Source organism: Ursus americanus, chromosome 19 (genome assembly GCF_024610735.1).
Source record: "Ursus americanus isolate L20-20 chromosome 19, mUrsAme1.1.p, whole genome shotgun sequence".
Taxonomy (NCBI): domain Eukaryota; kingdom Metazoa; phylum Chordata; class Mammalia; order Carnivora; family Ursidae; genus Ursus; species Ursus americanus.
Window position 1 is genome coordinate 17,752,220 of NC_142145.1, and position 15,770 is coordinate 17,767,989.

General features: G+C 42.5%; 1 protein-coding gene across 2 annotated transcripts in view; it reads right to left on the reverse strand.

Moving 5' to 3' along the window:
• The window catches only part of WDR7 (WD repeat domain 7), a 346,017-nt gene that overhangs the window by 6,924 nt on the left and 323,323 nt on the right, over positions 1 to 15,770 (reverse strand). For both annotated transcript variants that reach the window (XM_045790167.2, XM_045790166.2), the window contains one exon: positions 1,578 to 1,682. In XM_045790167.2, the coding sequence (XP_045646123.1) occupies positions 1,578 to 1,682 (105 nt within the window). The remainder of the gene's footprint in view (positions 1 to 1,577; positions 1,683 to 15,770) is intronic.

Consider the following 15,770-nt stretch of genomic DNA (forward strand, 5'->3'; position numbering starts at 1 on the left):
TTGGACAAAACCAAAAAGACTTGTTTTTGTTTATTCCACAGAAGAAAGCGTGGACCAACCCAAGCTCCTTGAAAGCAGGGACCTGAGGCTTGTTCACTCCGTATCCCTAAAGCAGAGGCCAGCACTCGGCACTTCAACGCCACTGAATAAATGTGGAATGAATGTGGAGCTTTATATAAACCCTCCTCTGGGATTCCAAGAGAGTGGCAAATAGCAGAAAATTTGTATCAAAGTACAGCCGGTGTCGAGAGACCACTGTGTAGAAAAACCAGCTGGTGGGGAAACCCTTTAAAGAAGTGTTGCGAGGGTCCACTTTATGGATGCCTAGTGGGCTGGCGGTGGCACTGCGACAGTGCAAACCACAGGACCCGCGGTGGCCCGCTGGGGGAAATGGGGACCAGGGAGCTCTCCCAGGAAAAGAGTTTAATATGAGCCAATTAAGATGCTGGAGATATATTCTGGGAGAAAAGATAATGAGAAAATAAACTGGAAAACTAAATTAGATGAAGAGCAGGAAAAGTCTGTGACAGATTTGGAAGTTGTCATGCTTTAATAGCATGTTGTTAATTAAGCAATTTATTGTATCTGTTTTACATTTTATTAGGTATTGATTTTTTTAAAACCATCATCAAGTTGTGCTGAAGTCTTATTTAAACTTTCATTTTTTTTTTTAAGCTTTCAAGGCAATAAACCGAATCTCATAAAAACATACTTGCATCCCAGGAAAGTAAAGGTAACAACCAAATTTTCAATTGGCTTTTCATGAGGGAGGGAGTTGAATGTTTAATTTTTTTATAACTATCAGGAGGAAGATAATTAAAAAGATGGGATGGGGATTAATCACGGAGGATAAAACAAGTTCTATTGTAAAAATTAGGTGCTCAAAATTAACATGCATTTTAATCAGAATTAAACATAGGCATTCTCATGAACTGCCACTCAATGATACTCGGGTTTTTGAAAATGTTTTGATAGTTTGGGAATGAAGAGCCCTACGTGGGAAATTCAGAATGCAAACAGAAATGAGATAATACAAGCGGGATATGGAGGTAATACCGGCTGCCTTTCCCACGTACCCTCCGCCCCGCTGGAGTTGTCTGCATCCTTGTGCAGGGTCCCCCGGGCCCCATGCCTTTCTGGCCAGGCCCTCAGGCATGCCGGGCCCTTGCTTACCACTGAAAGGCTGCTCCCTTTCCCTAAATCTGCCCTACCCTTACCATCTGGCCCTTCCTCAGCATTATCCTGTCTCAGTTCAGATGTCACTTCCTCTGTGAATCGGTCCCACAGCCTTCTTCTCAGGCTCCCCTCTGTATTATATAATTGCTGCTTATTTGCATGTGTCTCCCTCAGACCTCAAGCTCTGTGAGAGCAGACCCCACTCCCTCCAGATGGCCAACTGTATTCTCAGCGCACCCTGCATGCTAGCATGTGGCACAGAATCAGTCAGCAATAAATACCTGATGTTTGTTGAAGGGGGGGGCAGGAGGAAGGGCTGGTGGGCAGGCCTCACAGGAAGCCTTGCTTAGTGAAAGTGACTCATGCAGCCTACTTCAACACCCCGTGGCATCTACACTTACCTGCCAGAAAGAAATGTGGCTGTCTGTATTTGAGTAGGTGGCAAGATACCGTCCATCAGGAGCAAAGGCCACTGCAGTGATTGGTCCCTTGTGTCCATGGATTGTCTAAAATAAAGTGCAGTCATTAATGGGCTGCAGTGCACAGAACAACTGCACATACACAGGCAAACATTCAATGTTGAACAAGTTATGCCATGGAGATTAGATACCGTTATGCCGCTACGTTCTTGATTTAAACAGCGGATTAGAAAAATAGGGAAAGCTACCAAAGTTCTCTCACTGCTATATCCAAGGGCTTTATTTAATCTTGTTCTGAAGAATCTACCTGTATCTGAGTTGGGAGAACAGCATAAGTCCAAAGGAAAAGCGTATATTAATGGGCGAACGAATGTGTTAATTCATTTATGTCCATTAGAGGGAAGAATTTTACAAAATTAGGAAGGTAAGCAAGTGATCACCAAACCTGTGAAGGAACCTCACTCATCTGAAATGAAAAACAATCAAAGCTGTGTCATAACATCCCTGTTCTGGAAAGAGGTAAAAACTGTAATTTCAACTCTTAATAATTATACATTTTTCATGTTTTATGCTTCATTTCCCACCAATAACACTGTGTTTAAATGCATGTGGCTGCAATTAGTAAACATACACACATCCCTGGTGGAGGTTTGAGCACATATATAAATCAAATACTATTAAAAACAATTTAACAGGGATAATTCTGAGCCTCTGCCAAATAGCTATCGTTGATTTAACCACGAACTGAAAAAAGGGAGTTGTATTTTAGAGTAGGTCTATGATAAAAGGTCTTTACTAATAAAAAATTACACTCAAGTTTCATGATATTAAGTTATCAAAAATACTGGCATACTAAGCAAATTAGCATAATACTGTATTAAAGTCCTCTCACGGTCAACTACCAAAGATCATACCTCTACCTCATTGACCACTATTCACTCTGCTTACAAGCCGTGGGTTGGTCTCCTCCCTTTGTCTGAGAGGAATGGAGAAATACGTTCTCTTAAACTAAGACAATACCAGGAAGGTTTATTTCCATCTGCTATTTTTTGAGGAACAATTGTGAACCCTGAGTCCCGGTGGGAACATCAGGCTCATTAGGTGACTCAGCCCCACACATACTGTAAATTTCAGTAAGAAGAGTCTCATAATTCACAGCTGAGTGATTAAAGTGAGGGTGGAGGGAGGAGAGAGGGATGGAGGTACAGCCTGTTCCTCAGCTGCTCTTTGGATTTTGTTCTTTTCTGTCATTAGACTTTCGGGGCACCGTGGGATCCAAAACAATGCCTGTTTCTCCACACTCGGAGAAAACACGTTCTGCTGGTAAAACACTGGGCTTCGGGCCGGCAGAGAACTCTGCTCGGAGTCAGGCAGCCTGGCTTGCATTCGGGCTCTACTCCTTGCTGAAGGACCTAGGACAGATGATGTGAGTCACTTAACCTCAGAGCACCCACGTCTAGAAAGCAGGGATGATGACAATGAGGGCGTAGATAATGCCCGCCTCAAAGAGCTCCGTGAAGATTAAATGAGTTACTAGGTACGCAGCACTCTGCACAGATGGCGCATAATAAGAATCCAATAAGTGATATTACTGTTTGCATTACTCCTCCTCACTTAGATGACCAGACGTATAGATTTGAACGTTGCTAAGACAGTAGATCTTAAAGGTTCTCAGCAATAAAAAAAAAAATGTAATTATGTGACAAGAGGGAAGTGTTAGCTAATGCTGGGGTGGTAGTCATTTCCAATATATAAGTTAATCAAACCATCACAGGTACACCTTAAACATAAATGTTATATGTCAACTGTATCTCAATAAAACTGGGAAAAATGATTAGACAAATGTAAACAATCACAGAACTTGATTACTTGAGTACACGATTTAATGAAAAAGAAATGCCCTAATCATATATCCCAGAATCAGTATCAGCGAGCATACTAGGTAGTCTAAAAACAGATTTCATTTCATTAAACATTTCATCAAACAGATATGGTGACTATCCATGGTGTTAGGCCACCAATGTGGTGCTAAATTAAGCAACAGGTGAGCATGCTGAATAAGTATTCTGCCATCTACACTCAAATGAAAATTATTGTGGATGAAGGTAAAGAACTTAACCAATTAAAAGGGAAAAACTGACAATTCCCACTTACGAAGTCAATTTACTGAGCTCCCTAGAAAACATCTTTAATTGTTTTTTAAAATCAAGATTCAGTTCTGCTAAAAATCTGAAAGCTTATGGGGCCAATTTAAAGCTATGTTATAGTTAAGATAGTTGTTTAGTAAGGCCTTGCTTTAAAAACAGAGGTTGCAAACTGAAGACCCTTGAGCTGAAACCAGATTGTAGGTGTGTTTGGTTGGGCCTGAAAGATGTTTAAAACGATGTTTTCTGGGTCCACATTCTAATTCATCAGATATCATGTAAAATTAAGATTTCTAGCCTCTCTGGAAAGACTGGAAGCTCGGCAATCCTAGGCCTTCGTTCGCACGCGGCCACAATAGCCAGGGATGAAGTGAGACAGCCTCTTCGGCCTGGACACTTGCCCTCCACTTCCCCAGTTCCATCCCCCACACACAAGAGGGCCCGAGCAGCTAACACGCGCTGTCTGGTTCCCTTATTTCCTGCCAGGTCTCTCCCGGCATTTAATGCAACCCTTCCATTAAGAATACCTGATTCAAAATATATTCCTCTGCAAGAAATAAAAAGTGTTGGCAAGGATAGGGAGAAAAAGGAACTGTCGCTACAATGTTGATGGGAACGCAAACTGGTATAGCCACCGCAGAAAATAGAATGGAGGCTTCTCAAAAAATTAAGAACAGAAATACCATATGATCCAAGGATTCCACCTCTGGGCATTTACCCAAAGAAAAGGAGAACACTAATTTGAAAAGATATATGCCCCCCTATGTTTACTGCAGCATTATTTACAATAGCCAAGATATAGAAGCGACCTAAGTCCATCAATAAACGAATGGATAAGGAAGATGCGGTGTATATGCGCGCGTGCGCACACACAAATATTACGCAGCCATAAAGACGAGAACATGCCACTTGTGACGACATGGCCAGACCTAGAGGGCATTATGCTAAGTGAATTAAGTTAGACTGAAAGACAACTACCTTATGATTTCATTTATATGTGGAACCTAAAAAAAAACCATGAACAAAGAGCAGAATCAGACCTATAAACACAGAGAACAAACTGATGGTTGCCAGAAGGGCAAGGGGAGAAGGGGATGGACAAAATGGATGAAAGGGAGTGGGACATCCAGGATTCCAGGTATGGAATGAATACGTCATGGGAATAAAAGGCACAGCATAAGAAATACAGCCGATGATACTGTAATAGTGTTCTACGCTGACGGGGGTAGCTACGCTTGTGGGGAGCACAGCATAAGGTATACATTTGTAGAATCACTATGTTGTACACCTGAAACTAATGTAACATCGTGTGTCAATTATACTAAAAAAAAAAGCAAACCAAAACAGTTTCTTCCATGTTCTGGGGTCCTAGTATGCATTTAAATGTGAGTAGACTAAAAGCTCCTGAGAAAAATGGGCCCTTCTTGCAGCCCCCCAAAGCCCAACTCTGTGTAGAAGTGGAAGATCCTCCTTTTGGAGTTTGGGCCCCTAAATCTCGAAACGGAATGCTAAACCTGCCCTCCTTCAGATTAGCATCCCTCCTTCGTCAGCAACCAGGATGTGCTTCGGACAATAAGAATGCAACAGTGAGGTGGCCATAAGCCAGCAGGTCCAAAGAATGTACCAACGCCATGGTCACGTGAACGTATCTGTGAGGCTAAGTCAGCCCCGTTGTAAAGGCAGAAAACCAGACATGCTGGCTCCTTCAGAAAAGTCTTCACAAAATATTTTCACATGACGTCTTCATCTTTTACAGAAGGTGGGCATTTAAAACATCCACTTGAAGACTACTTCTGCGTCAGCTGAGGACACTCTTCCTTATGTTATCTAGTGTCTCTAACAGAAGATCCTGTGAATTAAATGTCAGCTTGGCCTTTTCTGCCAGTAACATGTTTACCTCTCCAGGTAAATGTTGGTGCTTTCCTGTATCATGTGACAATAATTACATAATCTCAACACGTGCTTGCGTTACCGCCACAAGACGCCGGACTGACCTATGTTCGTCCTGGTGTATAGTGGTGAGTGCGTCCTCATTTCACAATCATTGTCCTGCTTCCATTTGTTGTTGCTGAGGTCCCATTAGATACTGAACTGCATTTGTTAGTTTCTTTAAAGTCTGTTTTGGGCAAAGGGGCACTACACTTAAGATCAGAACACACACACACGCACATGCACATGCGAGCACGCGCGTGCACGTGGTAAGATACTGCTAGGCGCCCCACAGGGTACCTTAAAGTGGCCTATAGAAAACCCTGGAACGCGAACTGCAGTGTCAGCTCAGAGACCTGTTGTCCTATAAGAAAGCAAGTACCACTCACGATAGCTCAGGGAAGCTCACTGTTTTCAAAGGTTTGCTCCATCTGGTGAGTTCATTATAGTCTCTGCCCGAGAGGTGCTTCAGAACGCAGTGTAATGGAAATGTGGCCATTGTCTTTTGTTCCGAATCTCTGAACTCAGAACTATGCCGGCACCACCTGAACTGACTTTAACCTCGCTTCCGGCATTAGAGAGGCAGCTGTGCGGGGATCACCGGGAAACTGTTAAGTGCTCTGGATGGGGTAAACCCCAGGGTTGGCATCTTAAATGCTGAACATTAAAGAATATTTCCCAGAACAACAGGTTTCAAAATAAATGGAGGCGTGGTCTACATTTATATGCGAACGAGTATCATGTCTTGGTATATTTTTCGTCAAAGTAATTGCTGTCTTGAAAAGACAGAAATGGAACATAAAGAAATTAATCTAATTCAAGAAGTGCTATGAACAATAAAAGAAATCAAGCAATTAGCCCTAGCAGGAGACAGAGTGTTGAACTGTTAAACACCCCCTCCCGTGTTTCTTACCAAAGAAAAGAAACTGGGAGGCAGGATTAATAATGAGCAATGCTCGAACTTGCCAAGCAATTTTAACAGGCACTTTCCATGCACTCTGCAAAGAAACACAATTAGCCCTCCTGTACAGAGAAGGAGAAGCACAGATTTCAAATATGACATGGTCAGTGTCCACAGAAGCTATGACTGTCTAAGATATTTTCTTGAAAACTGCTCTTTACATGGTCTGTTTCTTCCTGGAGTTCTTGATACTTGGCTTCCAAAGGACAAGTCTGAGAACTGAAACCAAATGTATGGCTCTATTACCTTAGAGACTGAACAAGATCAAAGAGAACATTTTATATTTATTTGCAGGTCTCACTACCTCTTTAAAGGGGAGGGAAAAAACCCCAACCAAACAAAAGATTTTACTACTTTCGACATAGAGTACGAAGAAAACGTTTCTTTTTTTTTTTAATGATTTTTTATTATATTATGTTAGTCACCATACAGTACATCCCTGGTTTCCAATGTAAAGTTCGATGATTCATTAGTTGTGTATAACATCCAGTGCACCATGCAATATGTGCCCTCCTTACTACCCATCACCAGTCTATCCCATTCCCCCACCCCCTCCCCTCTGAGGCCCTCAGTTTGTTTCTCAGAGTCCATAGTCTCTCATGTTTCATTCCCCTTCTGATTACCCCCCCTTTCTTTATCACTTTCTTCCCCTACCAATCATCCTATTTATGTTCCATAGATGAGAGAAATCATATGATATTTGTCTTTCTCTGCTTGACTTATTTCACTTAGCATTATCTCCTCCAGTGCCGTCCATGTTGCAGCAAATGTTGAGAATTCGTTCTTTCTGATAGCTGAGTAATAGTCCATTGTATATATGGACCACAACTTCTTAATCCAGTCATCTGTTGAAGGGCATCTTGGTTCCTTCCATGATTTAGCTATTGTGGACAGTGCTGCTATGAACATTGGGGTGCATATGGCCCTTCTCTTCACTATGTCTGTATCTTTGGGGTAAACACCCAGTAGTGCAATGGCTGGGTCATAGGGTAGCTCAATTTTTAACTTTTTAGGGGACCTCCACACTGTTTTCCAGAGTGGCTGTACCAACTTGCATTCCCACCAACAATGTAGGAGGGATCCCCTTTGAAGAAAACGTTTCTTGAAGTTGGTAAGGTGTTATCATGAGCACCATCACAAGGGAAGGTTAATAAAGTACGGACCATGTGTTTTATACGACCCGTACTAAAACGACCTGGTAAATAAAAGAACCGGGGCTGCACGTCACAGCCTCACCGGATGTCTATAGGGGCGAGAGCGGAGAAGGCCATGCTGGTTGTAGGCCTTCTCGGGGAGCAGCACGGCTAGTTTAGGATTAACATAGGCAGTTGTGATTTGGGGGTGCTTGGAAGGTCTGCTGAGCTGGAGTATGTCCCCAGTTGGCTGCACATGGTCCCTGAAATTTCTAAAAATACAATGAAGCAATTGGCCAAGGTATTTTCCCTGGAACGTGTTTGGACAGAGCAAAGAGTATAAATATGCTTTCATGAGGGACCAGCACGGCAGACGTCCCCAGCGTAAGGAGAACCTGAATGAAGTATGCATACAGAGACTGGAAACAGGCTGGAGGTGGGCCAGATATTCAGAGAAGTGAGCGCCTAGGAAGTAGGATGAGCCCTGAGAAGAAGAGTAATAACAAAGACCTACAAATACGGACATTTTCCTAGTGCTGGTTCCTCTTAAGGATAGCAACAAAGCCAAGGGAGGTTCAGGACACACTCACCTCTGCCCCGGAAGCACCAACCATACATTTGACATCTCTTACAGACTAGGCCAAAGTCAGAAAAGGGCAGAGAAGGACAGTGAGCCAGGGTCTGATGGACACGCCTTTCTGACATCCCAATACTCGAGGCCCCTGATTTCACGGCTGACTGGCAGGGAGGTAACCGCTCAAAGCAGAGAGAAGACAAAGACATCGCTCTGACTGACAGCTCTGTTTGTTAGGCAAGGCGAAGACTCATCAAAGAAGAGCCATTTCAAGAGTTGAAAAGTTAAGAATTAATTACATTCCGGAAAAAAACCTCCCCCTTTCTTTTCTTTGAAGCAACCAATTTGTGAAAATTTTATTATATATTCAAGGTTCAACTGCTCAAGGAAACAAATAACTTAGGCAGATGATGCCATTAAAAAAAAGTTTTATTTATGGCCAATGAGAAGACCCAAGTAAAATTTAATTACTACTATGAACTGATAAGCCTTTTCCAGCCTTTTAGTGTGTGAGCTCTTGAGGTCCTATGACGTTGCCAAGAACACCGAAAGGTCACCCGTTCTTTTCTATATGTGAACAGGGCTGCTTTAGGTCCGCCAGACAGATGAAAATCTATTCTGTTTTCAAATATCTCTAGAGAAGATTCTAAAATCTCCCCTGAGGACCCTTTTCTGTGTTGAACAGTGTGTGTTGTCAGGAAATTTTTCCTTGTATCAAATTTAAACCCAAAATGCTGCAGTGTGAGCCCACTTCGTCCTGCTTTGGTCTCTGCAGAGATGGGGAACAGCCACTCACCTATCAGCACTGTAACCTTTTACAGACTTGAGGACTGTTACTGCAACTTGCCCCCTTTTTTTTGAAACTTATTTTGTATTTTCGGGATTAAAAAAAAAAAAACTCAGTGTCTATAATATTTCCAAGTCTCATTTTCCAACTTTTCAATCACATCTGTGATTTTTCCTTAAACTCTCTCCAAGCTTTTCCGATCATGCCATCGTAGAGTTGGATGGTACCTTAAAGCCACCTTATTTAACCATGTCTCAAAATGTGGAATTTCAAACTGATTGAACTGGCCCCGGTGACCGGGTATCCTTACAGTTGCTCAGAGCACCAGGCAGGAAGGCCCGCACTAGGCTTATTACCAGAACACTGCGACCGTGCCTAGGAAAAGCTTCGGTAAAGTTCTTGGCACGCAGATGGCTGACATGCACAGTGCCCCCCACCCGTCGTCGCTAGGAAGGCGGGCTGTGGACACCTGCGCCCGGCGGGTGGCCTTGGCTGTGCTGCACTGCCTCCAGGGGCCTCCTCCGACAAAACCACAGACTGCCAGTCCCTGTTTTCAATCTTTTCCCCCTATCCTTCCCAAAAGTCGCCTGTGCGAATTTTGCATTCTGGTTCTTTATTTTTCATTTAAAAATGTACTCTGACCCAATCACTGTCCAAAGAGCCTATTCTATTACGTGCTCTCTACTCCTGCAACTTAACAATTCTTGACACAACTATCGCTTGGCTTTAAGTTGGCTTAAAGAACACAGCTTCTGGCTTATGACTGTGGTCACTGATAAAAAATGACTCCTATAACTTCATACCTTAATTTAAAACAAAAAAAACTGGATTTATCAAAGGCCAACTGCAAAGCAGCTTTTGTCATCCTTCAAATACGTTCTAAAATTGTACATTAACAGGTCCATAAGCATGCACGGCTGTGCCAGGCACTGCGGGGGTTCCAGAAAGCCTAAGGAGAAACTTTCATAGCATATGTTCTGTACTTTTATATACTCTTCTTCATCGTTACAGATTAACACTACAAGATAAGATCCCCTACCTTACAGATGACAAAACCGAGGCACAGAGAAGCAGAGTAATTTATTTTGATTAGAATCAGGCAGCGTGGCTCCGGAGCCTGTGGCCTCACAGAATACCAGGTACAAGAAAACTGTAAGCTGCCACGCTTCCATTACTACACACCCGATTTGCATGTAACTGGCACTTAAGTACATGATACACCAATATTTCTAAATGACTTTCCCGTGCCAAATAACACAGATTTTGAGGAACGTCCGGTGGTGGCCCAGCTTCAGCCCAGGCGGCCAGAGCCGGCTGCCTGAGAGCAGGGGCGGTGGTGGAGCTGGCCCTTGCTGGGAAAGTGCTCCACCGGCCCCCTCAACACCAGGGGGCCTCCCAGATCCCTAGACGCCGGAGCGCAGGTGGTTTCCACATCCAGGGGGTCTGGAGGAGGGTCCCTGGATTGGTCCAATCTCCCTTCGCATGCTGGTGCAGTCCCCCCCTGCCGGCCCTGTGAGGGGATGTCATTCCACTAAACGACAGTCGGTACTGCCAGGCAGAAAAGCCCGGGTCTCCCAAGGGAGCTCACCCGCCCCAGCAGTCCTACACACACGGGCAGAAGCACGTCCCTCGGCCCCCACAGCAGTGGTGGGCAAAGAGAAACTCTTTACTTGACCCAGTTTCCAGCAGTTTAAACATCTTGAAACAGAGGCTGAAGGATTAGAAGCTGCCATCATTCTTCACTGGATGGGAGGAAGAGGATGGCCTGTGTTGGCCATACAGTATGATGGTCCCAAATCTCTCATCAGAGCCTCCCTCCCTGGCCCTGGGTCCCATTAGCTCACCTGTGCTATACAGTATGATGGTCCCAAATCTCTCATCAGAGCCTCCCTCCCTGGCCCTGGGTCCCATTAGCTCACCTGTGCCCCAAAGAAGCAACGTCTACCTACAGGTACCATAAATAAGCACTTCTTGAGAAAGAATCAGTATAAAATTAGGGACTTGGCTCTTTCTCACTCGGGACACAAAACACAGATACTAAAAGTATTGACTGAAAGAAAGTAGATGGTAAACGTATTCCTCAAACTCTCTAGTATTTTTAGAGAGACCAGGTTTTCCTTATTGGCTGTACTATCTCCTACAGTGTAAGCACATAAGCCTAGATGCTGCCCTTTGGCGATTCTATAATGATTTTGAACAGAGATTTGAGGGTTGAAAATGGGTTGTTTATCTCTATAATTTCTTTTCCTGATGGAGGGCCGAGGCAATACTTGTTATTCACATTATGCCAACTCTCTGATACAGAGTCAACCCGTTGTGCCGGCTTCCCAGCCAAAGGGTATGGGAGCCATTCGATGAATTGAGTTTTCTATCACTATCTAATTGAAAAGAATATACATTCGGGGCGAAAGACAAGTAGATTTGGTATCATTTTAACATCTAAATGGAAAATAGATTTAAGGATAAATGTAATAAAGCGAGCTACCTTAAGTTTGATTCTAAGATATAGTGCCTCAAGTTCCCGGTCTGTCTTCAGTCCTGAACCCAGCTGCAGCACATACGGCCCGTTCTCAGTGACTAAAAGCTCCTTAAAAGCCATCTGGGGATAAGCTAACTGACGCAGATGAATTAAAGGAGCTTTTCAATATCTACATATTGGTAATCCTTACGACATTGGCAAGAGTTTTTGAAATTTGTGGAGGATTATACACCTACAGGCACGTGCCTACACATTCACACACACCCTTATCCAAGAACAGTAAGAATCAACATAAATGCTCAAGATGGCTTTACTATTGTCATTTAGACATTAGTAATAATTTCAGATTTTTATGATATTGAAGCTTAGATTTTCACTAATATCAATTATAAATGATCAAAATTCACTTCATTTTTTCAGTTTTTTAAAGATTTTTTTTTTCATTTGAGAGAGAGAGAGTATGTGTAAGCAGGGGGGAGGGCCAAAGGGGGAAAGAGAAGCAGACTCCCCACTGAGCAGGGAGCCCCACATGGGGCTTGATCCCAGCACCCCAGGATCATGACCTGAGCCGAAGGCAGACGCTCAACTGACTGGGCCACTCAGGTGCCCCCAAAATTCACTTTAAAAAGGAAGGTCTATGAATAAAAAAATAGAGAATAAACAGTTAAGACTTTAGCTGTTTTCCAGCTTTAAAATGTTATGGTCATCATAACAGCAGCCTTTATTAAATATATCTTCAGGTTTTAGGAGGGTTTCTTTCCCCTTTTCTTCAACTGAGGAAGTTTTTCAGACTCAAAGAATAAATTTTCCATAAGTCTCACTTATTAATGTTTAAGCGCTTCTTCCTTCTCTTGCTACAGATAATGAGGCGCTGACCACACATGTTCATTTGCACGCACAACCCACCCCTCGTCTGCTCTAGCAGACCAAATATTTTCAGGATGAGGTAACTATAAAATACCCAATTAAGCTATACATAACTGATATGTCCTTTCTTTGCATGTTGAAATGATCAATTTTATATAGTCATACTTTGAAATTACGTTTGCCAAAAATTCCAGACATCACAAACTTCCAATTATTTTAAAACGTAGTTACCACTAATTTTTGACTGCTGTAGTGACAGTAGTGCGTTAATATTATGAGACTCTTAAACTCAATAATGATAACACTAGAAAGTATAAAGATGTTGATTCAAACCGTAACAGTTTGCATCAACATTTAAAAATTAGTCATATTTAAAGATGATTCATGGATACGGAAACACTGAATGCTGATGTGATTTAGATAAATGTGGCTCAGTTTTAAATAAAAAGAGAGTGAATAAATTATTGTCAAATATTCACACTGCTGGTATGAAATAATTATAAAACGATTAAAGTGTATAACTCACATATGCTTCAAAAGTTACAAAAAATGGTTTCTTCAGATTTGGGCAGACCCAAAGCTAAATGTTTTTTAAATCAGTATTTCTAACATAAATCTATTCAAACTCATGCTAGAAATCTTAAAATGAACAAAGTTTTGTTCTTATATTCCCAGACTGAAAACAGGGTTGTTAAATATTCAAAGGATTCCTAAGAATTGAATATAAAATGGTTAGAGAATTTTTCAGAGTAGTAGTGTTAAAGGCAACACTGTGCCGCAATTGCTCGCACTTGGAGTTCCCTGGGAACACGCACGGTGACGTTCATCTCTGTCCCCTCTCGGACCACGGTAGGCCCTTACACAGCAGGCCGGCGGCAGACACACGTCCACCGGAAACTGACGGACGCAGCACTTTTGTGGGTTCTGATCTGGGTCAAGGTAAACAGAAGACGGCTTTTGGCTGCAGTAGCAGGACACGGCCTTCACACGCGTGCTGGCTCACCTCTCTTGCCTGGTCTATACCTCATGACATAAAACCGTCTCACACAGATTGTACTAAGCTACAGAATTTACACTATTCAAAAACACATTTCAAAAGGATTTAACATTTTTACCATTCCAAAAAAAGAAATCACTTAAAAAGTGTTATAGAGGGGCACCTGGGTGGCTCAGTCGGTCGAGCTTCCGACGTTTGATTTCGGCTCACGCTGTGAACTCAGGGTCCTGAGATTGAGCGCCATGTCGGGCCCCACGCTCAGCACAGAGTCTGCATGAAATTATCTCTCTCTCTCTTCCTCTCTGCCCCCCCCCCCACACATGTCTTCTCTTTCTCTCTCTAAAATAAAATCTTTTAAAAAAGTATTATAGAAAATTAAGGTATTATATACACTTAAAAATTCATATATATATTGACCAATATGTTATCACATCTTTTGGCTTGTATTTATTTTGGAGAACAATAGAGTATATCTATTAATACATAATATAGATTCAGAAATTTTACACTTTTACATGGGGCTTACCATGCCTCTTCACCTTATTAAAAGAGAAAGTCAGATTAGTGTGGAACATAACCTAATTAATGCTGTTGTATATTACAAGTACATCTCTTCTGTTAAGAAATGTGAAGTTACAAAAATATAAAATTACCTTCCTAACTTCCATGTAACATTCAAAATTTTTCTCAATGTTAAAATAGCAATGAAACAAATACAATAACATATATGGACTTTTCTTTCACATACCAATTGCATTTGCAAATATTCCAGAGTAATTACTGTGGCAAAATCACACGGACTTTGCTTGTCAGTCCTCTGACTTCTCCTTAAACTATTTTATGTTATCTAGTGGATTAGAATTTGTCCTTGCTGGGTTTATGAATCAGCAAAAGTTCCTGAGACACAATTTGCTTATTTGTAAAATAAGGATAATCTCTGTCCTGCTTACTTCGTGGAATTCGGTATTTCCAGCGCAAATGTACTTTAAAATGTTTACTGAGAGTTTATGATGTCCTAGGGGCTGTGTCAGAGTACAGAGATGAGACTCGACACCTGCCAGTGAATCGGGGAGAGAAGAGAGACAGACTGACCGTAAGCAGCTATTGCACAGGGTCATTAATGGCCCCATATAGATGCGTGCATACTGCCACGGAAACGCAGATGAACAGGCCGCACTCTCCGTTTGGGGTAGGAAATGTCAGACCAGGGTACAGAGTTAAGGTGGCATCTGAGTTGAGCTTTAAAGGATGAGCAGAAGTTACCCAGAAGCAAAAGGCCATTCTACGCGGATAGATGAAACACATGAGAGAGGCTCAGGAGAGCAGCAGGCATTCCTGTGTCACTCTGCCAAGGGAAGGGCAGGGGTGGGGGTGCACCGGGGAGAGGCAGGGTTTGCGGATGAGGCAAAAAGGTAGCTATGGCCAGGCTATCTACCGCCTGTTTGTTGTGCCAAGAAATCTGGACTTCAGTTTACAGTCAACAGGGAGTTTTCTGAAGTTTTTAAACAGGAAAATGGTCAGATCAGACAGTTCTAAGAATAATTCCAGCGGAGGGAAAAGGAGAAAGGAACTAGGAAAGCAAAGGACAGGGTAAGCCGCAGATGTAGCATATCAGTCAGGAACTGGATGCGGTACTGGGTGTGGGCAGGAAAGGGGCGCGCTGGGTACACCGGGATATGGCGACCTGAACCGGAAGACACAGGAGAAAGAATGTGTTTTTCGGTTGCGAACATAGGGGGAGGTGGGAAATCGCAACGAGCTAGTTTGAGATAGGTAGATAGTAACCTAAGCAGGTAGTTGGAAATATGTCGGCAAGTTCGAAAGATGAATGTGGAGCTCAGGAAAAGGCTTAGGGAAGGAGAGGCAGATTCGGGACTCACTGATCTGCCACTCAGCACTGTGCTTGGTGCGTGGCAGTTCATTCCACGAATATCTGTTAAATCACGTGTAAGTGACAAAGAGAACCCATGAGGAGCAGACGGTGAAAAGTCAGGAAGGGCAAGGATGGAAGGGTGGAGGTCCCTACCAGGGGAAGGGCCTCAGAGAGATGAAAGAGCTAATAAAACTGTTTTGGAGTTTGATAACATTTAATCTTTTTATCAAGTAGTAATTATTCAAGTTGGAGATCAGGAAATAAATTATTAAAAGGTCAAATTTCTAGAATCAAAAACAGATATTTGAACTAGAATATTCTAAGCTACCAATATTAGTTAGTTGCCCAAACTGACAGTCTAATTTCTCTACTTTTAACTTTGCTTAATTTCATCTGTTATCCACAGCTTTCAATATTTTAGAAAGATCATT